We start from the raw sequence: 25,654 nt of genomic DNA on the forward strand, positions 1-25,654 counted from the left end.
GGACACTGCTCAACCTACTTGAGGGTGGGCCTTTTACTCATGATTTATGTTTATGAACCCTGTTTGCGGTGTTTTCCCAAATTAACACCCAGTTACTTCCCTCCTTTAATTAAAAGTTTCTTTTCTACACTCAGACTCTGTACTTGTGAGTGGAGAAGTATTGCCTCTCAGAGGTGGTGTGTAAATTTCCCAGGTCACTGGGTGGGGGCTCAACCTGGTTCTGTGTCGTATCAGTGAAAAGGAACCCCTAGATATTGAACCCGGCCCTAGTTGCTGCTGGCTCCACCTGGCAGAAGGGTTACATTTGTGAATCACTTCATCTGAGGAAGCACATTTTAAGGCAGGGTAGAATAGGGAGAGTCTGGATTTTAATGGCCATGCAGTTGAAATATTCCAGACTACCGCCTCTTGGATATTGGAATCTTTCTGCAATCAACTCTATGAGGTGAAAACAAGACTTTTCCTGTCTGATCCTGCTTAAACTCAGAATTGAGCATTTATTCTCCATTTCCTGGGAGAAACACAGACAATTACAACTGGAAAAAATCTGATATCCCTAAGAAGGTGGATATTTCTGAGTCACAGGAATTGAACATAAACTGAATTTAGATTTATACTCTCGCTTAATTGATTTTAGTTTAAATTTACTGAGAAGGGATTTTTTTCTGTGATAATTCCTTTATCCTAATTTATGCTTATTTTTTTTGTATGTGTATGTACATCCCATTCCTATAACTGCAGAGCACTGAATACTTTCAGAGGGTATCACTTGGATTATCTTTGGACAAAGGATTTTTCATTATCACAGATTAGGCTTTTTCAAATCCTAAAGCCTCTTGTTTTTGGCTCACCATATTGACACTGGTGCAAGCTGTGGGACAATAGAACCCAGGGAAGAAGAAAAGGATGAGTTCAGCCCCAGCAACACATTGGCTTCTGTGCCACAAATTCGTTTAACCTTCATGAGAAGTTTTTTCAGTTACATCCATGTGTGGCACAGAAACCAGGATGTTGCTTGGTGTTTCAGACTCTTTTCAGTTATAAACATCTGTGTTTCTACCAGGAAATGGTCACTAAAGGTTCAAGTCAAGGTTCAAGGGCCAAACAGGAAAAATCTTGTTTTCACCTCCCACAGTTGATTGCAGAAAGCTTCCATTGTCTAAGAGGTGACAGAATGGAATATTCCAACTCCATGGCTATTAAAATCCAGAAGCCTGTGCAATCTCCTCAAATCTTGCTCTATCCATTGCACAGTGGCCCTCCCTCGGCAGCTACAGAGGCTTACATACTGCAGAAATTGCTTCTCTCTGCTCTACAAGCATTTTTATTGCTAAAAAGGTCTTTTGATTTTATTATTAATTAATAGCACTAATCCCAGGTGACAAATTTTACTGTTAACCACTATCAATTATGTTCTCGGTTTTCATTATTTATTAAGTACAATGGAGGTATTTCAATGGCTCACGTGAAATAAGGAGAACCTTTTGTGTATCTTTGCTCTTCACTTCAGAACATGTTCCCAATTAAAAATAATTTTTATCACAATTTTTTTCACAAGGTTGCTTTCATTTAAATACGCTCTAAGCTTTTAATTGTCAATGTTTCATTTTAACTTTTACTAGAAGCTATGCTCTCCATCCCAGTCCTGTTGCTTCTCTTGCAGTAAAAAGGGCTTTAAAAATAACTTTCCAACCCACATTTTGCTAGGTGAGCATAGATGACAGCTCAAAAATCTCTAATCAAGCCACAAAGCACTCAAGAATTTCAAATAACTGTTAGAAATCTTTGCATGCACAGATTTGTAGGAGTATGTGGGAATTTTCCCCTCAGTCATTTACCACCACATGAATTCCTAGATTAATAATATGCAATGAGTTTTACTTATTTTAAACAGATCTGGAAAAAAAAATCTCCAAAGAAGAGACTTCTAATAATGCCTTCATTCAATGATGTGTTTCAGATTAATGAAGATCCTTTTCAATCCTTTCGAAACAACCATGTATTAATATGACTCAGTGTCTTCATGCACCTCCCCACATCCACAGGCCACTTCTTGTTTCTCTTCCCTCCTCCTCCTCCTCCTTCTGTTCCTCCCTTTTATGGAATAGTTCTATTTAGCAGAAGGGGGAAAGAATCCTCAACACATGAACATGGATTTAGTCTGAATCACACTGAAAACTCCATGTTAATTTTAAAATGTTAACACTAGATGTAACAAAACAATAGTATATAAATGTAGAGAGCTCAGTCAATATTCACTACAAATAGGTCATTTGATTAATTTTTCTGCCACCTACAAGAAAATTAGTTACCACAGATATACACATTATTCAATATTAGTCTATGAATTCTTGAGTAATTTTATTATTCTGTGGATTGACCATGAACAATTCATAGTGAATATTCACTATTCAATATTTAAAATTCCAGCTGTGATGGTTGGTTATAACTGGTGTTTTAACTATCCAGATATCTGAGCACATTCATCGAAGAGGTTTTTAAATTTAGGACCCAAAAATAAGAAAATCCAATTAGAGAGGAAGCTACTCCTTAGCAACAGACAATAGCTGATTAAGAACATAATAAGAGAAAAACCTGGGTACTAATGATCACAAGATCATTGAATTCACCCTAGTTCAGAATAAATATAGAACCAAGATTTCAGGAAAGTCAGTTTATTTAATTGTGAATTCTTTGGGACAGAGACCATGTCTACCTTTGTATTGGCCCAAGTGCCAAGTAAAATGAGGAATCAATCAATCAATTTGCAGGTTTTGGATGCTACTTCAGGACAACAAATAAAAATAATAATTGAATAAGTCCAGAGACTAAGGAGCAATGGGAGGAAACATTACAATTTATGAGCATGGAAGAAGAATGAAGAAATCCTAAAAGATACAACAGACTGCAGTCCCTCTGAAAAGAGGAACTTGCTCAGGCAAAGTTCCCACAGCAGTCAGGGCATTTGATTAGGGAATAGAGGATTTGACTCAAAGGCTCTCAGGAAGAATAAAGGACCATCATGGCTTCACAGGGAACTGGAAAAAGAACTGAGGTTAAAATAATAATAAAACAGTAATGAAAAGAACTGAAAAGCAGCCTTAAGTTTCTTCAGTGAGTATCACCTGCAGGCTGTAATTTGCTGTTCCAAAGGCTGAGATTTTGTTTGTTTGTAGTGGAGGTAGTGGTTTTTCACTCCTCATTTTAGGAATCGCTGAAGGAAGATTAAGGGCCTATCCAAAGTCCAGGGCAAAACTCCCATTGACTTCACAGATGAAGGACTGACCCCAATAGGCATCATATAAAATGATAGGTTTCAGAGTAACAGCTGTGTTAGTCTGTATTTGCAAAAAGAAAAGGAGTACTTGTGGCACCTTAGAGACTAACCAATTTATTTGAGCATAAGCTTTCGTGAGCTACAGCTCACTTCATCGGATGCTTGAGCTTATGCTCAAATAAATTGGTTAGTCTCTAAGGTGCCACAAGTACTCCTTTTCTTTATATAAAATGATGTATATAAGAAGAGTGGAATGTACTATTATGTGGCCATCTTCATTTGTGCCCTCTACTACCCTGTAAAGTGAACTCTGAGTTGAACTCTCTGCATTACACTGTTTACTGAGTAGGGCTGGTTCAAGAGTTTCTGTCTACAATGTTTTTTGATGGAAAATTGGGTTTTAGACTAAATTAAATTTTTATTGGAAAGCAACTGCTTATTGGGAAAATGTTTAAATTTTAACTGAATAGTTTTCAGCCAAAACCTAAAATCTTTCCGTTTTTGGCTGAAAAGCTTCAGGTTTTTTTTATAAAAATAGAATTTTTTTGTATTCATTTTTCAGTATTCAACTCCTTCAATTTTTAACATTAGCAAGAACTGGGAGAGGATTTTTGACAATTTAATTATTCAGTTAATACTAACTACCATATTCTCAAAACCCATGTACAAACTCTGATGTGCAAGCACAATCCCTGATTTGCATATCTATACAGGTAGGCGTGCCTATAAATGATTGGCTGTGCACCTAGCAATCAGGCATTCAGTGTTTAAAATCTAGACCTTGGAAAATAGGGTTAGTGCTGCAGGTTTATCACTAAACCTTGAATAGTAAATATTCCTCTTATCTATGTTTCCACATTTTCCCCCTTCTAACAGGCCTAAAAGTTGCACAGTTGTATTTGATATTTTTTTTCTCAGCTGGAAAGGCTATTGAAATTTTTCTAATTAGATTTCTGTGGTTTCATTTTGACTGATGGGTATAACAATGGGTAAAGCAACAAGAGAGGTTGACACCATATATTAGCTTCTGCTAAACTCTGATATTACTAGTATAAATTTCTATGGCCCAATTTTGCATCTTGACAACAAAATAGCATGTCTTGCAAGTGTGATAACATTCTTGGGGGTAGTAACATATCAAAAGTATTCCTCCAAGCTCATACAATATTAAAACGTTCTCTCAAAAACTAAACACTGTGAATCCTGAATCTTACGAAGAAAAGATACAAAAATTGTTTTTAGATAATTAGGTTACCCTCTCTAACTAGTGTCTCATCTGTAAACATTAAGGCCCCAATCCTGCACAGACTTACTTATGTTCTTACCTTAATGCACATAAGTAATTACATAGAAGTCAATGGGACTATTCAAATGTGAAGTTAAGTACATGTGCAAGTCTCTGCAGGATTGATAACTAATTTTGCAGATACATTCCTCTTTTAAAATAATATTTTTTTGACATCCTAAATTATTTCATCTCGAAAAACTATTTTCATGAAGTTTTTGTGTCATATTAATTCTCCATCTATTAAAATTGCATTTGTATTTATCTGAATGCCTGCATGAAAGAGCCAAAGCAAGTTCAATTGGTTATCACCGAACAGTGGAAAGAAAGTGAAAATAATGTCCAGATCCTCAGCTGGTAAAAACTGGGATAGCTCCACCGGTTGTAATATTGCTACGCTGATTACAACAGCAAAAGCTCTGGCCGAGTGCAAATTTAATACCAAGCCATTTGAACAAGGACAAAGGACAAAGCTACTGCAGTCCAAGATTATAGTTGCAGCATAACAGCGTGAGTAAATTAATAACATTATCAGTGTCTATTACGACAATGTTCTGAACTGTGAAAGATGAAACAAAGCAGTGTCATAGTCACTACACTGGTCTTACCAAAATGTCAGTAGTGTCAGTGAATGCCCCTGGTGTGAGCAAAGAAAAAGACAGTCTTTTAGCCAGGTATACTAACGATGTGAACAAAAATGTTCAAAAATGACAAATTTACAATGTCAGCAAAAAGAAAAAGGAAAAATTTCCCTTGTGATAGCTAAATTTTTATATTTACTACAAATTAATAGATACATTAGTTGAAATTTTGAACATTTTAAATTGATTGGTTTTGTTAAACAAATATACTGTTTCAAAAGAAGAACAAGATAATATGTCAAACACTTAACAGGGTTGTATGTGAACTTATGCCTGAAGTGTAAATATATATACAGCTTTATGATCAATTTATTTGGCCTTGTGTTGTTCCTCACATTTAAAAGGACATTAATTTTAAAGGGGGAGAGGGGGAATCATAGGGCTGTAGAGATTGACTACATCACAAACACATTCCAGTTGTCACCATGGCAACTCCACAGGACCCATATGTCATAGTTGCAAGGTCAGCTGCACCTCTGTCCCCTTTGTGGTCTCTCCGAGTGTATCACCTCAGATATCAGACATGCCTTTACTTCTCCTAGGGAGGAATCATGTGGTTCTCCCACTCTTAGCCTGGGCCCTAGTCTACAGCACCCTCTGTATCAACCGTGTTTACCCAGCAGGTCCAGCTAGGTTCTGACAACTGCAGTTCTTCCCTTTAGCAGTGTGATCAGTGGTGTACAGTGATCAGATAGCATTGTTAAACCTAAGTACTGTTTATTTTAAACAGTAGAAACAAAGCATTGCAGGATTTAAAAACAGCAAAAGGTCTAAACGTAACCATTCTTGGTTAGTAACCTAGGCAGGCCTAATTTCATACACCCCAGCAGGTGGCTGAGTCTCAGCCTAATTCTTCTGAAAAATTTCCCTGTCTCTAAAAAGAGAGTCTGTTTTTTTTTTAATTGCTATAGTATTTTGATCTTGTATGTTCCCAGGCCTTTTCTTGCCCTGGCATTGTCTTAACACCCATATGTGTTTGCGGAAAAGTGGCTTATCTTCAGTCATTTTACCATCCTGTTTGTTTTTCCTTACAGACTCTACAACACTAATCCAATATGTTCGCACAGTAAACATCCCAATAACCAGGTCAACTTACAGTAGTCGTAAATTGTAACAGCACAGTTTCAATTCTGTCACAGCCTTTCCAGCAACTGACCAAGAGATAAAAGAACAAAGAGTACTTGTGGCACCTCCTCGTTCTTTTTGCCGATACAGACTAACATGGCTACCGCTCTGAAACCTGTGACCAAGACATGTTATTGACATAGCTCTGTGCCCCAAGAGGAGCAGATTATAGCACTTCTCAAACTTCTTTGCACCTCGACCCCCTTCTGATAATAAAAATGACTACACAACCCCGGGAAAGGGGACCGAAGCCTGAGGCCCGCTGCCCTGAGGGTGGGGGTGAAGCCAAAGCTTGAGGGCTTCAGCCTTGGGTGTGGGAGCTGTAACCTGAGCCCTGCTGCCCATGGCTGAAGCCAAAGACTGAGTCCTGATGCTCAGACCTGAAGCCCTCTGGTTTTGGCTTCAGCCCTGGGCAGTGGGGGCTCAGACTTTGGCTTCAGCCCTGAGCCTCAACAAATCTAACACCAGCCCTGGCAACCCCATTAAAATGGGATCACAACCCACTTTTAGGTCCCACCCCACAGTTTGAGAACCACTGGTGGGCATTCTTCACTCTTTCTAAGAGGTCTCAGGGCACTGGTATTCTGTATATGCTCTTCTATCCTACAGTCTCTCTGTTGCAGCGTGGAGTAGACCCTGAGGCTCCACTGCAGGAGGCTTTGTGGCCCTGCCACATCCCGCCCCAGAAAAGGACAGTGGAGAGAGTCCTCTAAGCTGCCTAGAGCAGTGGTGTGGGACGCAGCTAATCAGAGAGGAGCTGCAATGGAACAGCCAGTCCGGGCCCAGCATGCCCATATAAAAGGAGCTGCAGTCCAGTGCAGAATTCAGTTCCTTGCTGGAGGTGGAGGAGTATGAATGGTGTGCCTGACTGGTTGAGGAAGCTACAGGATCTTGGATAGAGCAGTGCTAGCAGAGACCTGGGGGAATGAGGAACTCTGCCCTGGTGACTGGGACTCAACCAGGATGAGACATTGAGGTAAGGATGAAAAATGTGCTGGGGCCATGGGGAAGTGACCCATGGAATCATAGCAGCAACATAGCTTAGTTAAAAGGACACAATGGATGGCTGCTATTTTTAGGGTCCCTGGGTTGGGACCTGGAGTAGAGGGTGGATCTGGAACACCCTCCCACTCCCCAGCCACTAGGAAAATGGCCTGGATTTTGAGGCACCCCAGAAGGGCAGCTGAACTCTTTTAGTGGCCCAGCTGGAGAGCTGGGACCCAAAAGGCCCAAAGATGGTGAGAACACTTATTCCAGATCTCCCTCCCTGGAATATGGCTCAATACCCAGGGCCAACACCATTTTAAAGACTGTTGAACTAATTAAAGGCCAGAGCCAGGGAGGGCTACAGGGACAGAATGGCCACCTGAGGGGTACTAGGATAGGCCCCCCTGTTGGACTGTTTTCCCAGAAGGGGTTTTTATTTCACCTGTGGACTGCGTGTGACTTGGCCGAAGGGCTGAGTCACTGAAGACCCACCACAAACTGAATGAGAGAGAGAGAGTGCAGGCACATGCACTTGGACAGGGGGCACTCACAAGAGGTGAGTGTGACTCCCTTACACTCACTTCAGGGGTCCTACAAGATTCTAGTCTGTCTCATCTTCTGAGGGGGTGGGGGTGAGCATGGGATTTGTTAGAATGTAGTGGTTGTGGGCTTCAGAGCCACTAACATGTATGACACTCGTCTCTACATCTTACTTTTATGCCATCCAGATTGTGCATTTTTCTTGCCTGACTCTGGAGCAAGATAAACTTCCTGAAGTCTAATCCAGGAAAGATGGAGGTGATGTTAGCAGAGTTAACGTAAGGAACTCATGAGGGCTGTGACTGATCCATCAACTGATGGAGAGTATGTGTACCCCTAGCCAAAAAGGTTAAGATGCTTGGAGTATTTGACTCTCGTGTATTGAGGACTGTGTTGGAATTGCAAGTTATTATGTAAGAGGAAAGGGAGAATTTCCTGGTCCAGCTTGCTGCTAGGGGGCTTTGTAAGGATGTATGCAATCAGTCATTAAGGAAAGTCAGCCTAGAATAAGATGGTTTGAATCCTGTCTCTCTGCTTATAGTGTGGCCTGCTTTATTTCTCTCTGGGTTTGGTTCTTGGGTATTAGATTTCTGGATACTAAGAAAAAATGTAGTGTTATATCACACAATTCCAGAAAGACACTTATATTTTTTTATTTAACTTCTTAGTTTATGTCCTGTGAACATAACAGACTGAAGTTCGGTTTTTCAAGTATCCACGGTGGATCATAACACTTTTCTCCTCTGTAGTTAGCTAAGAGGATGTGGCCTCTCCTTGTTGATGTGATCTCATCAAAGATCTCCCAGCTTTTGTCACCTCCTGGTAGGACTATTATAGTATGCTGTAGTTGGGGCTACAATTGAGGACCACTTAGAAGCCTCAGACTTCTACATTTTTGGAGTGGGTTAGTGTGAGCATTTTACACCTGTGATCTATCAGGTGCATTGCCTTCTACGTGAACTTCCAGGTGCTACTTTTAATTAAAGTCAGCATTGTTAGGCACTTCCTTAGATATTTTGGTTCCAGTCTCCCTATGCATCATTGAAACCACTGAGATCAGCTGAGGCTTTTTCAATAACACTCACCAGAAGACCAGTATCTAAGAGCATGATGGGCTCATGGTTGTGGAATTCACTCCCTCTGGCAGCCCACAAGAGAACGAACTTATTGAACCTCAGTACAGCACAAACCCTCTTTTCCCCCTTCAAGCATCTGCTTGAGTAGGGTTTATCATTAAGTCATTTTTTGTGTCTAGTTGGGGTGCTACGGGGAGAGACTACTTATGCTGTCTATTACGGGAACTCAACTTGATTATAAGAGACCACAATAATGACACACTAAAAAACAATAGATACTGATACATATGTTTTGGTGGGGAAACTTTAGAATGGAGAGGTGGGCTCCTCAGCTGGTGTAAATTGACATAGCTCCACTGTAGTCTTTAGAGTTCAGATGGAGGTTAATTATAGCCAGGAAAAGAATTTTGCCTTTGCCTCAGAAACTTGCTGAAAAAACCAATACTGGTGATATGTCTATCATATACTTCATATAAAACCCAAGTGAAGAGACACCACCTTGGATCAGGTCTGGTGTAAACAACTGAGTAACAGCTAGAAAGTACCCGTTTCCAGAGGTGCAAGGGTCTACATTTGTCTGCACTGGAAAAGATCTAAAGGTTCAGTAATTATTTAGCTAGGATTAGGATAAAGTTAATTTCAAGGGGTATTTACTTTTGTGTTTCTTAAATATGTAACTTGTTTCCTGTTTTTGTTTTGGTGATAAATAAGAATGTCAGTGTTTGTTGTATTCGTCAACTGGAGATTTGTTTCAATTAGGCCCGAAGGCCAGATCTACAAAAGGGACTTAGATGTTGTGACACTATGCTTCACAGTGCCTAAAGTTTAGGTGACTAGAAAATCACAGAAACACACTGAGATCCACACAGCCTGAGTTAGGAGCTGAGGCTTCTATACAATGTATGCGGGGAAGAGAGGTGCCTTGGAAAGAGGTCCACAAACCAACGTACTAGGTGGGGAGTCGCCTACGGTAGCTAATGGGAGATCCAACAAGAGGGATGCATCCTAAGCCCTGCTCATCTGAGTTCAGTCCCTAAGCCCTTGCTAAAGAAGGTGCCTAGCTCTATTGTGATTCGTGAACCAGGAAGACAGGCACTTAGCCACCTAAGTCACCTGCAGGGCCTGATCAAAGGTTGTTGAACACCACATAAAACAGCTAGGGGAAGGGAAACAGGAGTAGGAAGAGTACTATAATCTATAGCCTAATGGTTAGAATTCTCACCTGGGATATAGGAAACCCCTGGTTCAAGTCTCCCTCTCTGCCTAATGAGAGAGGAGTTGAACAGGGTTCTACAACTTCTCAGGTGAATGCCCTAGCCTATAGTGTCATTCTTAGTCATTGGCCAATTTAATATTTAATTAAAGAAGAAAAACTTAGATAACATAGTGGTTAGAGTAGTCTCCTGCAAGATAGGAGACTGTTCAATTCCCTCTCCTTATCAGGCAGATGGAGGACTTGAACCAGGATCTTCTGTACTCCTAGGGGAGTGCCCTTAGCCACTGGGCTAAAGGTGTGCACACACACAAACCCTTAGGCAGAGGAACACCTATCTTCCTCATGGATTGTTCTGTGGTTTAGGCAGGAGACAGCCACCTGCATGTCTGAAGTAAGGCAACAGCACACATGCTTAGAGGCAAAAACAAAGGCACCTAGGGAACTTTTACTGCAAAAACTTAGGTGCCGATCAACTTTAGGCACCTACAGAGTTAGACAGCAGCTGAGCAGGAGTTTGGTGGAATGCAGTGGTGCCTACAAACAGGACTTACGGGCTTCAGGGCCTTTGTGGATTCAGCACAGTCCTTCGGTGAAATCTTGGCTCTGTTAAAGTCAATGAGAGTTTTGCCATTGACTTCACTGGAGCCAGAGTTTCACCTCTTGACTTCAATAGGATCTAAGCACATGCTTGAAACACTCTACATTAAAAGCAAAGACACAGAAGTACCAAGAAATGTTAATCTCAAACTATATAAAAACAACTGAATCACAGTGAAAGAATATATATAGAAAGTGCTTCAAAAACTGTTATGACAGACCCAGCACTCGCATGAGACAATAGTGACAACTGTATTATTAACCGCAGAAGGTCATAATCAACAACCAGAAAGAAAGTGTGTTGTGGCTACAGCTTTAAATTACTTTGTACTATTGAATAATGGTATATCTGAACACATCCATAGATAGATCTTTCTTTAAACAGGAGGCCAATATTCCATTTTAAAGTGTCCCATTTGAAACAAACTTCAATTAATCTTGTTATGAATTTATACTATCTTTCCATACAATAGTATAATTGGGTGGTCTATAGTCAAATGAGAACAAGTAATATGAAATAGACAGTTCAAAAATAAAAATGTCTATGTTGAAATGAAACTATACAGATTGAAAAGGAAATAAAAATTCAGTTTGAGATTTTGACACCAAAAAATCCAGAATAAAAATTAGTTTTCAATAGAAAAAATCCTGCTGCTCTTAACTCATAACCATCTATCATATTTATTTTTAAAACATGACTTTTGCTGCCATCATGTGGCTCTTCCCAGAACACATTTACAAATGTCAAATGCTATGTGATTACAACACTGTGGTTTTATACCATTTTCTCTCATCCTCATAATTTGTTCTTTTCCACTTGGCTAACAAGGATTTTTTCCCCCCTCTTCCATATGTTTCAAATGAAGCTTTAAATTAACACAGCTGTTTTCTCATGTATCGGTTCCTTTCTTGCATCAGAATCAGTGATGAGGTTTGTAAGAATGTGAATGGTCTCAGTTAACCAATACTGCACAAGGGCAAAAGACCAACTATTGCTTTAAAAATAATTCTCAGTAACACTGAAATAGAAGAGACAATATTGCTTTTCATCTGTACCTTTGTCCTGTCATAGATATGCTGTCCACCCACCCTGGCAGCTGCTGGAAGTCCTGTCTGCATTATGACATTGCAGAGCCAATAATCTTCTAGAGATGCCTGAGTGATATCAGGAGCTAGGCAGGACTTTCCACAACAGGCCAGCACTAGTGGACTTGAGTACAAGATAACAGAATTTAGACCATGGAAGGCCATAGTAGATGAAAACAATATGAAGGTGGCTAAACATTTGGGCCTAAAACAGGGCACTGGCTTGGTAGTCAAGAGACCTGGGTTCTACCTACCATGTGACCTTGAGCAAGTCACTCATCTCATCTCTGTGACTCAGCAGCCCCACCTGTGAAATGAGGATACTGCTATACACTGTCCTTTGGAAAGTGCTCTGAGACCTAAGGATGAAATGCTATATGAAAACTAAGAATGACTGCCCAAAACCACCCTTTTCACTATTGCCTCAGTCCTGGCAATACGGCAGAAGGAGCAAGGCAGCCTCTCAAGCAGGCAGATCCCAGGCATAGCTCTCTGGCCGAGATTTTCAAAGGGGCCATAACCACATAAATCCCATTGAATTCTATGGAAGTTGGGGGAAATAACTGCCTTCAGATCCTTTGAAAATCTCAGCGTTTATCACCACGCAGGCTAGCATTCTTCAGTTTCTCTTTAATCAGTTTTAGACTCTAGTGCTCTTAAAAAAAAAGAGAGAGAGAAAACTTTCTGAAATAAAACCTCTGTCATCTGTGCATAAACCACTCTCAGTTGCCTTAACTTACACACCATCTTAGTGTTACGAAGGTCACTGTCTACCCACCCCCCGGTCTCTCTCTCTGGATGGACACCAGTTTGTGAGTGAATCCACCTGCTGGGAATCACATCTCATCCGCCCCCTGGGTTTGGAGAGTGACAAGGGCTGGGTGGGAAATAGTTTTCCTGTCCTGTGAAAATTTTCACAATTTCAAACATTTTTCCTGTTCCACATTGGGACGAAACTGCAACCTTTAGAAATGCTTCATGAAAAGCAGAGAGACCCACCCCAGTAGTTAGGGAATTCTCTTGGGATGTGGGAGTCATAGGGACTTGAACTTGGGTATCCATATCTTATGTGAGTGCCTTAACCACTAGGCTAGTCAATGTCTCAGATCCAAAGCATATTTATACAATGAGGAACAGCTCCAACAGAAAAGAGATAAAGAGCACTGACCTAGAATGTGGCAGACCCAGGTTCATGTTCCTGTCCTTACTTTGAATCAGGCAGAGCAGGATCTTGAAGAGGGGTCTCCCACATTCCAGGTGAGTGCCCTAGCCACCTGGCTATTCCAGGGGCTCTCTTTCTAGTTCACCCCTAGTTCTGAGATGACTTCCATCAAAAGTGAATAATTTCCACACAGTTTTTGTTTCAATGAATTGGCATTTAAAAAAAAAATTGTTCTGTAAGCAGATTCTCGACCTGCTCTAGTGGTGACTGGTCACAGTTTGTAGCTCTGGGTCTCTCAGGCATATTCCCAGATACACATCCTGTATCTAGCATCCTTCTTGGACAGTAAGATCCTTCAGTCCAGCTGCCTTAGATCCCCAAAGGAGCATTCCAGCCCTTCAGGGACAAGATAGCAGGCAGGCAAGGAATTCAGGTTTAGAAAAGGAATTTCTTAACCACAGGCATTTTACTCTTCAACAGCATTAGAGAGTTACAGATTTTTGGAAAATAACAAACAATCCTGAAATCAGCCCCCTCTGTGTCCTGTGTTTGGTGAGCCTCCAAAGGATAAGCAGCTCTTCTGATTTTCTACCTCCTTAGCCCAGTCTTCCTGCCTGGTGGCTATGATCTGCTACACACACTCCTGTCAGAGAGAGAATTCCCCTCTTAAATGTAGTCTCTGACCTCATTGGGCCATATACCCAGGTTGAGAGAGTTCATTGTTCTTGTGGTTGGGCTGGTAATTGAGAGAGAATCAGACCTGATAGCATTACATTGCTCTTTGCCAACTTCTCAGACAGTCATTCAACTAGGTGTCAAGCCCCTACTGCCAAAAAATGGATGCCCTAACCTACAATGGAGGTTTCAATACAAAGGGGAGCCCTTAACAAGAAATGACATTAATGGGCAAGATGGTGTTCTCAATAGAGTAGAGATCTATCCTCACTCTGTCATAGTCATGAAAGGCTAATCAAAGATTTTGATCCAGCTGTTCATACTCTCAAAGCAACCTTTGGTTGCACAGTGTGTATTCAGCCACCAACAAACTGGCCACCTATTTTCAGCTCCCAGTAAAGCACAATTCCTAAACTTTTATTTTTAAAGGGACACTAATGAAACATTCTTGGGTCTGACAAACATAAACACTCATTGGAATAGCACTTTAAAAAAGTGTCTCATCAATAAACACAAACCTATCCCGTACTCCGAGATGAGTCCTGAAACAATGTTAAAGCTCTATCTCCTGTCTTGGGACTCACTCACTCCAAACCTACCCACTCGAACCCCCAACAGGACATTGTTTTTGTTGTGATCACCAGCGCAAACATGCATCTGGCAACATTCATCACTCTCCCAATATCACCATTCTGTGAGCCACTAGGGACTTTTCATTGACAAGATCAAGTATTCAGAGATGAAGGAACTTGTCAGCTTCATTCCCCTGCCATCACACAAAGCTAGCCGGCAGAGGGACAAAGTGATGTGCACACACTGGGACCTATAATACATCACATTTATATTTCCTTAATGTATTTCAGTCCATTAAACAACACATCATCACATTCTTTAACAGTATCTTTTTTGGCTTGCTAAGTAAACAAGATATTCACCCATTTGATCATCTGAATTTCCTGGGTTGTAATGCTTCGTATTGAGATAATTACAATGTCTCTGTAATGTTTTTACCCTTAAATTACTGATACATACTCAACCTTAACTTCAGTTTAATGTAGTTTTTTCTGTGAACAAACTATAAGCAGTAGATACAAGAATCATTAGTAAGTTGGCTTAATAATTAATAGCTCAGGTCACATTTTTATAATTGTGAACTAATTAGCTTAATACTCCTCATCACTGATCATCAAACCTCTTAGTCAGTCAAACTGCTAAATTATCATCATGCCTAAATACAGAAAAACAGAGGTGTTAAAAAGGTAGATTTCAAATGCTAATGTGTTTTCATTATAGTAAACTGTTAATTATACAGGAGCACACTATAAAATAAATTCCAGAGAGAATATATACACCAATAGAAGACAAAGAAACCCAAGGCCTACCTCATATTCCCTGCCATAAGGAGGCACAGATTGTAAATGTGAGAAAAAATGAAGAGGAAGAGAATGGTGCTGAAGAACATTGTCATCCAAGATCCATGATCCTCTCGAAACATTTTTAGCCGGAATAACTGACCTGTGGTGTGAATATTATGAGAAATCAGTTTTATTTTATCCAGAATACAAATGTATCTCTACTTTATAGCAAAAGCAAAACAGTTTGCTAAACTGTACTTACTTATGAAATGCAATAACTCGATTTTCTGTTAAAAAAAAAAATTCAAGATTTTACAGTTTCTATACCATTTTCAGCCTTTTCTTGCACTCAGCATAGCTGGAGAATATTCCTGCTATATTATAAGGTATTTGGGTATGCGCTCCATAAACTGCTGTCCACCTAACTTAGGCCCTGCTCTTACAATCAGATACACTAGTGTTGACCCCTGTACCTATGCAGAATCCCATGGGCTGAGCAAGAGTCTGTACTAGTGGTTCAAACTGTAGGATCTCAGCCCTAGTCTGTTCAAGGAGAATAACACATTAATTCAATTAAGACAAATTACTATACAAGGGAAAACTATCTCTGGAATTAATCTAAAAGCCAACTTAATACTCAAGGCAAGAGTCACTTTTTTTTTTTAACTGTGCTATATGTTAACTATTTTATAGGATATACTTTTCAAAGGATGTGCCTTAGGGTTCTGTGTTCACACTTCTCAAATTCCCCACCAAAGGGCTTGCAGATGATGTCCACACCCTGTGGCATTGATAGAATTCCTTAATCTTATTATTTGATCTAATAGGGGTGCTAAAATTCATAAAGCTGCCAGACAAAATGGTTTAGATCTAAAAAGTTTTCACTATAAGCAGGATAATTTTTGCCCCCAAAAGAAACAATAACGAACCATTTTGCAAGCAGAGAGAAGAAATGGCAACCTGTGCAAAAAAACACAGGAAACTGTTAGGCTCAGGAAAGGCCAAAAAGCAAAACAGCAAGACATTTTAAAAAAAAATGGTGTAAATACCATACTGAAGCAAAAGAAGGTTGGTTTCCTCTATAACAGGAAGTATAACCAAGTTTAATATCTCTTCAGGGTATCTGGTTCATAAATGCAATGAAAACACAAAGGGGTTTATTTTACTTCTTTTTGCAAGAAGTAAAATAAACAATAATCAAACACACACTACCCAGTTAATATTAAATCCATGTCTTTCTCAGCACCTATCACCTTTTTCTCTACTAAAATATTTTTAAATTGTCTAAGCATCTTTTACTTTAACTGTTCTCCCAAAATGTCTTACAAATAATATGTACACTGAAAAGCAGTGATCGGAAGTGGAAACGCTGCTGTCCTTCTGAGTCAGGAGTAGCAGGACTCCAGTTCAAGGAGTAGGAAGGTGATTGTTTAGAAGGGGAATTATACAACTGAAGGGGTATTTCCTAAATTAGGGCTTCATCCTGCAAAGTCCTGAGAACTCTGGTCCTGATCCAGCAAAGCACTTAAACGCTTGCTTAACTTTAAGCAGATGAGCAATCCCATTGGCTCCAACCTATGCACATGCTTAAGTGCTATACTGAATCAGGCCCACAATGCTCAGCACCTTAGACTGAGCCCTTAGACTGGGAAATCCAAAATCAGAATCTGGCCTAGCCTAGAACTGGCCAAAAACAACAAACAAAACTATTCACATAATTTTCCCCCTCCCACACACACACTTTTTTTGAAATTTCATTTAGATGGTGATTTTCTGACCAGTTGCAGCGAGGACACACCTATTCTTCAAAATGTACTATGGCATCCTTAATTACCACACGTGTTTAACAAACAGTACTGCCTGGGTCAGAGCGTTTGGTTTACTACAGTTGTTCTGTAACCTCCTCTCAGAAAGATCCAAGACAATTGTGCTGGGCAATTTCCTCTTTCTTGTAGAGTTCTGCAGATTGCCATGTGTCCTGTTCCATATCCACGGAATGCCAATATGGGAGATTTTGAGATGGTCTGAGCTACTCAAAACCACTACTGTGGCAAGACACTGGAGAGCTCACATTCCGGTACTGACTAGGCTCAACTCTGCTTAACGGCTGAGATGGGACAACCTCACAGAAAGGTCTGGTGGTTAAGGCTGTGCACTCGGTCTCAGGGCAGCTGGGTTCAGTTTCTGATTCTTCCGTTGACTTCCTGGTTGACCTTGGTCAAACTATTTACTTTCTCTGTGCCTCAGTTCCCCACCTGTAAAATGGGAATAACAATACTTCCTCTACACCTGGGAGCGAGCCTCCCAGCTCGGATCCACAGACTTGTTTTATCAAGGCTCACACTAGCCCTCTGAAGATAGCATCATAGATATTGCAGCTTGGGCTCTGAAGCCTGTTGGCATGGATGAACTTGGGAGTCTGAGCTCCAGCCCCAGCTGCAATGTCAGAGTTATGTCCACACAGCTAGCGTTAGAGCCCTACTAACACAAGTCTGTGGACCCAGGCTGAGAAGCTAGCTCCCAGATGCAGAGTAGACATGCCCGAAATGCTAATGTAGTAGAAATAGTAAATAATCACATTGCAAAGCAGAGCCTGCAGTGCCACTAACAAGATAATCATTTTTTATTTCCTAGCCAGAAATTGTCACTGCATCTCAGAGGACTAAATGTTATCTGGAGTGTCTGAGCTGTGATTATTTTCATGTTAATGTTCTTACCATTTCATAAATATAATATTACAACTGTATTTGGAGTAGGATTGGCTTTAATGTCATAGGCACAACAGTCCTTCTGCAATATAATGACATCCCCCAGTTCTACAGTTTACACTTAGCTGTAATGACTCCTACCTTCTGTTTGGCTCTTCATTTGCAGCTACTAAAGATCGAAGGAAGAGTGAGTGGGTGAAAGCAGGAAGGTTTAGAATTATTTTGCATTCGGGGCCTGAAGCCCAGCAAAAACAGAAAGAAAATATCACAGATTTGATTTTTAAAAGGGCTTAGATCAGCATATTACATTTAACACCCCACTAATAACCTGACACAGAAGGAATTTTTACTGATGAGGCAACATATGAAAAACATAAGAGACTTGTTGCTAAATACCAGGCAAGGAGATTGCCTGATTAAATATGACAGGTGGTAATATACAGCACATTGCTGTAGGCAGCAATGCTAAATGGTCATCAGCTAAAATCTTAAACATTTTTTCATCATTTATTCACTGAAAATGCTCAGTATTTTACTCACAAATTTCCAACATGTATCTTCAAACATGACAGGCTAAATATGAAACTCAGTGCAACAGATTACTTGCATTTTTGAGGTGGAGCTGGGAAGGTTTACTGACCATTATGATTCATTTCAACCACTGGAGAAGGCCCATTGACTCACTCATCCCATTCTCTCTCACCTGTCTAATGGGAGCCTTTTCTCTTATCAAATATTTGAAGTAGAAAAGAGTGCATTTTTGGTAAATTTTTGTTATACCAAAGGCCATATTCTGCCCTGACACACATCCTGTGCAATCCAATATTGATTTCGCTGGGGTAGCAAAGGGTATAAGACTGGGCAGATTTTGGCACTAAGCATTTTATTCATCCACCTAACAGGTGATTTGCTACTTCTGCCTTTTTAGTTTGCACAGAATCAGGGCCATCCTTAGGATTTATGGGGCCCTACGCAGTATTATTAAACTGGTGCCCCTATGCCCAATGGCAGCCTGCAGCCCAGGGAGGGGGGGCCGGACGAAACACCAAAGGATAATGAGACGCCCGGCCTGCCTCCCAGTGGCGGAGAGTCACAGTTCCCTGAAGAGACCCCCGTACCCTCTCCCTCACGCAGAATGGACATGCAGAGGGTACCTAATTAAAAACATTTAACTTGGGAATAAAATATGTCAGTCACAGGTTTTTTGATATGCCCTGAAGTTTGTCAGACCTTTATTTGCAAAAACTTTGTAGTAAGGGCGAGTTAGCTGTCTTGCTGAATACAACATTAAATATTATGGAATACATGAAGCAGCTCTTCTCTGTTTTACATTTTCTTAATCAGTATTTCTAAGCCGATTTTATATTTTAAATGTACTCTTAAGCCTTCGTAAAGTAATCATTCCAGATTACTACATCTTTAACTCACTGAAACAAAGACATTATTTTAAATTAATCAGTCACAGAGGTTTAGTGTGTTCATAACAATGTTCATTGCTTTTAGAAAAAGAGAACACTAATTTACTTTGTGATCTCCATAACAATAGACATGTTTATGAAATTTCACCAACTTTAAAAAAAATGTTTCCAAAGATTTTAGGCATTACAAAGGATTTTATATCTTACTAAGCTACTGATTTTGCCGGAGGGTTCTCTTAAAACTAGTTCATCAGATAGTCAGACTGTAAAGAAAGGGAAACTCTTTGTCCAGCTATCTGGAAGGAAAGGGGTGTTGTCCCTTTAAGGGCTCTCTTCAATGGGGAGTGGGGGGAGAGGAGGTGAAGGGAAAAAGGGATGGACAGAAAGGATAGGAAGACTTTGGGAGCAAGTTTTTTTTTTTTTTTTTTTACTATCGTAATTAAAATGTGTATTTTAGATAAGGGTGGTCTTTGGAAGGATTTATTTAAAAAACTGAATGTCTGAAGATCCAACCATTTAAGGCTAAAGTTGAATACTCAGATTGTGCATCTAAAAATCTATGCAAGGATTTTTTTAGAGATGTGATTTTATAATCTTCAGCAGCAACACACTGAAATATTTGAATAATGAAATATTTTTAAAACAAATTTTAAACTAAGGTCCCGTCGACTAACATGTTCTGAGTAAATATTACAGTAACGCACAACTGTTTTTGTCAGTAAATACAGAAACTGACAGTATATACCTGGGGGTTGGCAAATGCCTGTTAAATGACTTCATTACCCCATGAATGGCTCTTTAACAGTTTCAGTCTTGTGCTAATAGGTCTGGCAGGCTGGAACGCTTTTTCACTTTTAACTACTAGATCCCCTCCCGAGGAAGACTCACCAGGCTGCAGCAGCCAGCTGTGGGAGCCTGCAGGAAGGGTCAGAACAGGGACAGTTAGAGCCGGGAGGGTGGATACTAAGACCAAGGGGTGCCCCAAATTTTCAGGTGCCCTCCGCAGCTGCGTAGGTATGCCTAAGGACGGCTCTGCACAGAATCATCATCTTGTCTCAAAGCACACCAGTATATCCCCTGATAAATACTTACCAGGGTCCCTTCTGCAGAGGGAGCCCTCTGGAGGGTTCAGTATGTGAAATGCTTGCCATGATTTTGCACAACATATACAAATAGTCTCACTAGCAGTTTGTAATAAGGGTAAAGCCCAGAAGCAGAACTCGAGAAAGGGTGGGGAATGATAAATGCAAGTAATCAATGTGAAACTCTGGCTCAGTTTCATGCTGTGCCATTCTATACAGTACTTCTGCACAGCAATTTTGAAGCAGTGAAATATGAAATTGACCAGTTATCTTAGATTTGAACAGCTCGTTTCTAATTAGTGTATATTTTCTGTAGACACTTCCCACATATACAAGACCGTGCACCTAAATGTAAACTGGTGAATGTGAATGAAGCTGAACTTTCAAAAGTTAAGGGTCTTGGTCCTTATAGATCAGCACCATTGCTCTTTATAAAAGGCATAAGGGGCCTTATGTGATGACCTAATTAGGATTTTGTGTACAAGACATTACTCTCAGTCTCTAAAAAATTATTTCTGTTATCAGCACGTTGCAAGGAAAACCTGATCCTGTGGTCTGGGCTTGGGAAGGTGAAGTAAATCCAGGACTAAGAATACATAGTTTATCTATGGGGAGCAGTAGTATTCGTTCAGTTTCCCTAGTTGTAAAATAGAGATAACAATACTTCCTTGCATAAAAACAGTTCCATGGATGAAAACAAATATTCTTGATAATGACATTGATATATAAAATACTAACTGACAGACAAATGTCCAGGATAATAACATGAGAGCAGTCCATGTTTCTAAAACTAAACTGGCTCTTTATTAACAGAGATGCTGAAACTGCACCTATAATTTAATCACTGTGCAAACAGACTGACTGCTTGCTGCCTCTACCAACCTATTCCTTCCCGCAGTCTGTGTGCCTCCCTTCACGTTCCAGGCAGGTTGTGACATCTTTCCTTTTAACTGTTGTTGTTGTTGTGGTCTTTTGTGCCAGCATTTGCTGACTTGCTGGGGCCAGAGATTACTAGTAGATAGATCAACTCAGGGACATGGCCTTTACCACCAGCACATTGCAGTCTGCTAGACCTCATAGTCTTTAAAGTGGGCTGTCTTCGAACTAGCCTCCCACTTCTTGTACATTGCAGCTGCTGGTGGGGGACTTGCTTCCACCCTATGGCTGTATTCAATCTGTTGGTCGGCTTACTCATATGCCTCAGTTCTTCAGGTATACCACCTACATCAGGCTAGCTGATGGCTAAGGGTCTTTCTAAGCCCACCTCGTCCTAGCCTGAGCCCAGTATGTCTGGATGTTCTGGCTGTCTGCTGCTACTCAACAGTTGTCTTCAATGAAGTCTCTACCACTGTTCTTATTCTGTAACTATACCGTAGGACCTGTGTCCACTGTGTTGCCTTTTGCTATTGTTTTGTGTGCCTGTTTGCTGGCTGGACAGAGACCTGCTCATCCATGTGTAGTGGGATAAGGTTCTTGGCTTTATTGTAGTGAGCTGCCCACCTAGGTTGACATTCTCTTAACTGCTTATGTGTACTGCCCATCGTTCTTCTGCTGGACCATGGCAACTTCTCATGGGAAGCAGAGTCTTGGTTCTCCAGAATCAGCCCCTGTGCCAGCCTACTACAGTAAAAGCTTTGTTATCCATCAGGTTGGGAGAATGGGGGGTACTGGTAAGTCAAAAATTCTAGTTAACTAAGAGGGAGGGAGTTTGGGTGCAGGAGGAGGCTCAGGGCTGGGGGTTGGGGTGCGAGAGGGGGTGCAGGGAGGCACGGCCAGGCAGCTCTGCACTCTGCCTCCACCTGCAGGTGCTGCCCCCGCAGCTCCCATTGGCCACGGTCCTCAGCCAATGGGAGCTGCGGAGCCAACGCTCGTGGTGGGACAGGAGCAGCACACAGCGCTCCTGTGGCCGTTCCTCCACCTAGGAGCATTGACCTGGCCATGCCTCTCTGGACACGTTGCCGCTTGTGGGGAGCCACCCTGGTGAGTGCCGCCCAGATCCGGCACCCCAAAATCCCTCCCATGCCCCAATCCCCTGCCCCGAGCCCCCTCCTGCACCCAAACTCCCTCCCAGAGCCCGCGCCCCGCACTCCCTCCCGAAATGCCAGTTTATAGAGCTTTCCGGTTTGTAAAGTGCCAGGGAACACAGCTTTTCCTGTATCTAGTTTATGGGAGGATGTATTGCAAATGGTTCAACATTTCCAGGTAGGGATTCCTTCCTATCTGTTTTGCATTTGCTGCCTTTACTGCTGACTCTGCCTACCCCTACGTAACCACAAAGCTAAGGTAAGACTTCTTGCGCTCAAATTCCCCTTTGGTGCTAAATCATTGGAATATTGCTGCAGTGTACTGAGAACCGTTGTTTAAGCATAGCATGTCACGTCTGCTGTACCTTGCAAAAAAGCACCTTCAGTTTCCTGATCACAGTTCTTGCCTGAGCATCTGGCAGATAGCCCACCTCCCAGAAATGGCAGTAGTAATCTATCAGGATCTGGTAGTTGCTATAGTTAAAAGTGAACAGGTCCGTTCCAACCTTTTCCCAGAGTTGGGTTGGGATTTCATGGAGCTGTAGAGTCTCGTTCCATTGTTGATGTCTATACTTTTTGCACATCTCGTACTATTCCATGGACTTTCTCAATTGGACATTCATGCCTGTCCAGTAGATACATTCCCTGGATCATCCCAGGCATGCTTCTCTACACAGGTGTGAAGAATGTAACCATCTAATGATGTCAGCTCTTAATTCGGCTGGGATTACTGCTCGGTCCCTTTTAAACAAAAACCTGTTTTGCACACACAGCTCATCCTTCACCTGATATTACGGGGTAATCTACTTTGGCACTTGCTCCTTGAGATCTGGCTTGGAGTATGAATCGTTTTACTGATCGTAGCACCCCATCCTGTTTGGTGCTTTTATTGAATTACCTGGAACTTCCCACAAGAGAGGCGAAGTTCCTGTAGCATGGTGATAGACAATCTGTTCTGGATTGTAATCTGAAATGTTGTAATCTGAAAACTATGCCCTGCTCAGTGTATGTGCAACCACTGTTGACTTTCTTGGCAGTAACTTATCCTCACCTCATAGCACTGGAGACTGAATAACGTGTGTTGTAGTGATTTGGGTGCAATCAGCAGTGGCTTATTCATGTTACCTTCTAATGGCTTGTGATCGGACTGCATGTCCACTGCCCAAAGGCAAACTGATGGAATCATTCCATTCCAAAAAGCACAGCAAAGAGCAACTCTTCTATCCTAACACATCATGTACAACAACTGAAGCATATTTTCATGATTTTATCTGTTTCTGGGATTTACAAGAAGACTGTCTTTCTCATGGCAAAACTGGGTGGATGCAGAAAAAAATATGGTAATAGAAATGTATCCTCCCTTACTGAAAGGAGGAGCCTAATGGTAAAAGACATCTCTCTTATGCAGTTTGACAATTGCTCTCTGAAGAGTAATCGCAGTATATGGAATATTACTAAATCCACAGATTAAGAACAATATTTGCAAAATAGCATTGTACTTTGAAAAGGCTCCAGGTTAATGGAAAGTAAAAACATGGTTTCGAACAGAGAATTCTGTATCACAGATAATTTCAGCATTTTCAGACAAGGTAAGGGAAAGATTTACTAGATACTCCTTCCATTTCTATTCTTTTAAAGTGCCTTCCTTTTCCTATGTTATAGAAATACATCTATCACACTCACACTGATTAATACACACATACATATACAAATGCATATAACTTTTTAAATGAAGTAATGTTTGCTTCATCTTGGCAAATTCTTAAATATCCAACTACTGTAGCTTATTTCTGCCATATAGGATTTGATTTACTCTCACTCTCAGATAGGTGCATAACTTCATTGCCTGGTGAAAGGAATAGTTTATATTGTGGATTATCTGTTAAAATGTTACAAAAACTTTACAAAATATTTGAGAATAACAACATATGCTCACTTACTATTATAGGAACAGTTTTATGTTATATATTGTTCCATTCATACTAACAGACATAAATCCTGAAAATATAATATGCTGAATGCAGTTGAACTTGAAATGTTCGACTTTAACAGTCCATTACATTTTATTATAGCAACTCAATTCTGCACACAACATAATGTACTGAATGATTAATAACCAAAAAGATAAGATGTTACAGTGAACAAACATTGCAAACTACGTTTGATAATACATTTATAACAAAACTCTTCTTAATATTAGTTTTATAAGGCTGTGTAGAATGTGAACTAACAAGAACAGTATTGAGAGCATATGCAACGAATGGGAATATATTACATGGTGCTCAGTCAGTAATACGGAAAAGGACACCAATGGAACACCATACCACAACAACAAAAACTAGTAATCCAACCTAAATAGCACCAGGCAGCTTCAAATACAGTCATGAATGGTCAGGTAGCACTATGGAGGTCAATAAAGAGAAAGAAAGCAATTCATTCAAAATCACGGCATTAATTTTAAGGAACAGCAGAGAAGAAGGGAAAATGGACTAAGAGAGATTGGATCTTAAGGAACTAAATTATATAAATGGCATGTGATGTAATGTCTTTCTAGATTGTAATTGGATTTAATCTTTCAATAATAGAGCCAAATTAATGCCTGGTGTAACTCCACTGAAATCAATAATGTTATACCACAGCACAACATGGTCCTTGGTATAAAATTACTTATACAATAAAATATTTTTGGAAAAATATTGGCCCAAGTCTAATGGAAGACAATCTTTGCCCAATATTTTATGTTAGATGCCATATGAATGGTTGTTTAATAAGCTGTAACCACAAATTAACTGTAGGTAGGTCAGATTCATTTCAGTGATGTAATATGGTCTTCCCAGCTCAAAACACAAGTTCAATAAATCATTTTTGTACAAACATTGAACTCTACTGAGCCCAACAATTTAGAGGCCAAGGCAGGTATAGTAGCCAAAGGAGATTCAGTTATCTCACTATCCACTGCTTGCCAGTCTCTGTAGATCCTAAGAGATATTCCATGAATGGAAAGCAGAGCCCTGGGGATTTTAGAGCACTGAGGCAAGCCAAGAGGTGAATTAGCATACCTGTTACAAGCAATATACCTCACGCCACAATGCAGCTAAGGCAATTTACACCAGGTGAAGATCTGGCCCTATTTGTTCTATATAATTAAAAGGATTGAGCAACCTAATTTCTTCTAGAAACAGAAGCCAAGTTGGCTCCTATAACAGCTTGTAGCTATTCAGATGGAGGGGAGCTGCCATAGAGTTCTAACCCATATTTCTTTCTGATCCTAAAGAAAAACCACAATGCTAATGAAAAGATGTAGAAATTAATCCAATAAAATGGATCACATTTTTTAAACCTACAATGCTTCTATGTTGTTTAGAGCTGTAGCACACTATCAAACAAAGCATTAGTAAGA

The 25,654-nt window shown here is 40.5% G+C and overlaps 1 protein-coding gene across 1 annotated transcript in view; it reads right to left on the reverse strand.

The window, feature by feature from the left end:
- Positions 1 to 25,654, reverse strand: part of TMEM117 (transmembrane protein 117) — a 310,171-nt gene that overhangs the window by 249,870 nt on the left and 34,647 nt on the right. The window contains exon 3 of the mRNA XM_074942172.1: positions 15,050 to 15,182. Coding sequence (XP_074798273.1) covers positions 15,050 to 15,182 — 133 coding nt within the window. The remainder of the gene's footprint in view (positions 1 to 15,049; positions 15,183 to 25,654) is intronic.

Source organism: Natator depressus, chromosome 1, assembly GCF_965152275.1.
Source record: "Natator depressus isolate rNatDep1 chromosome 1, rNatDep2.hap1, whole genome shotgun sequence".
Taxonomy (NCBI): Eukaryota; Metazoa; Chordata; order Testudines; family Cheloniidae; genus Natator; species Natator depressus.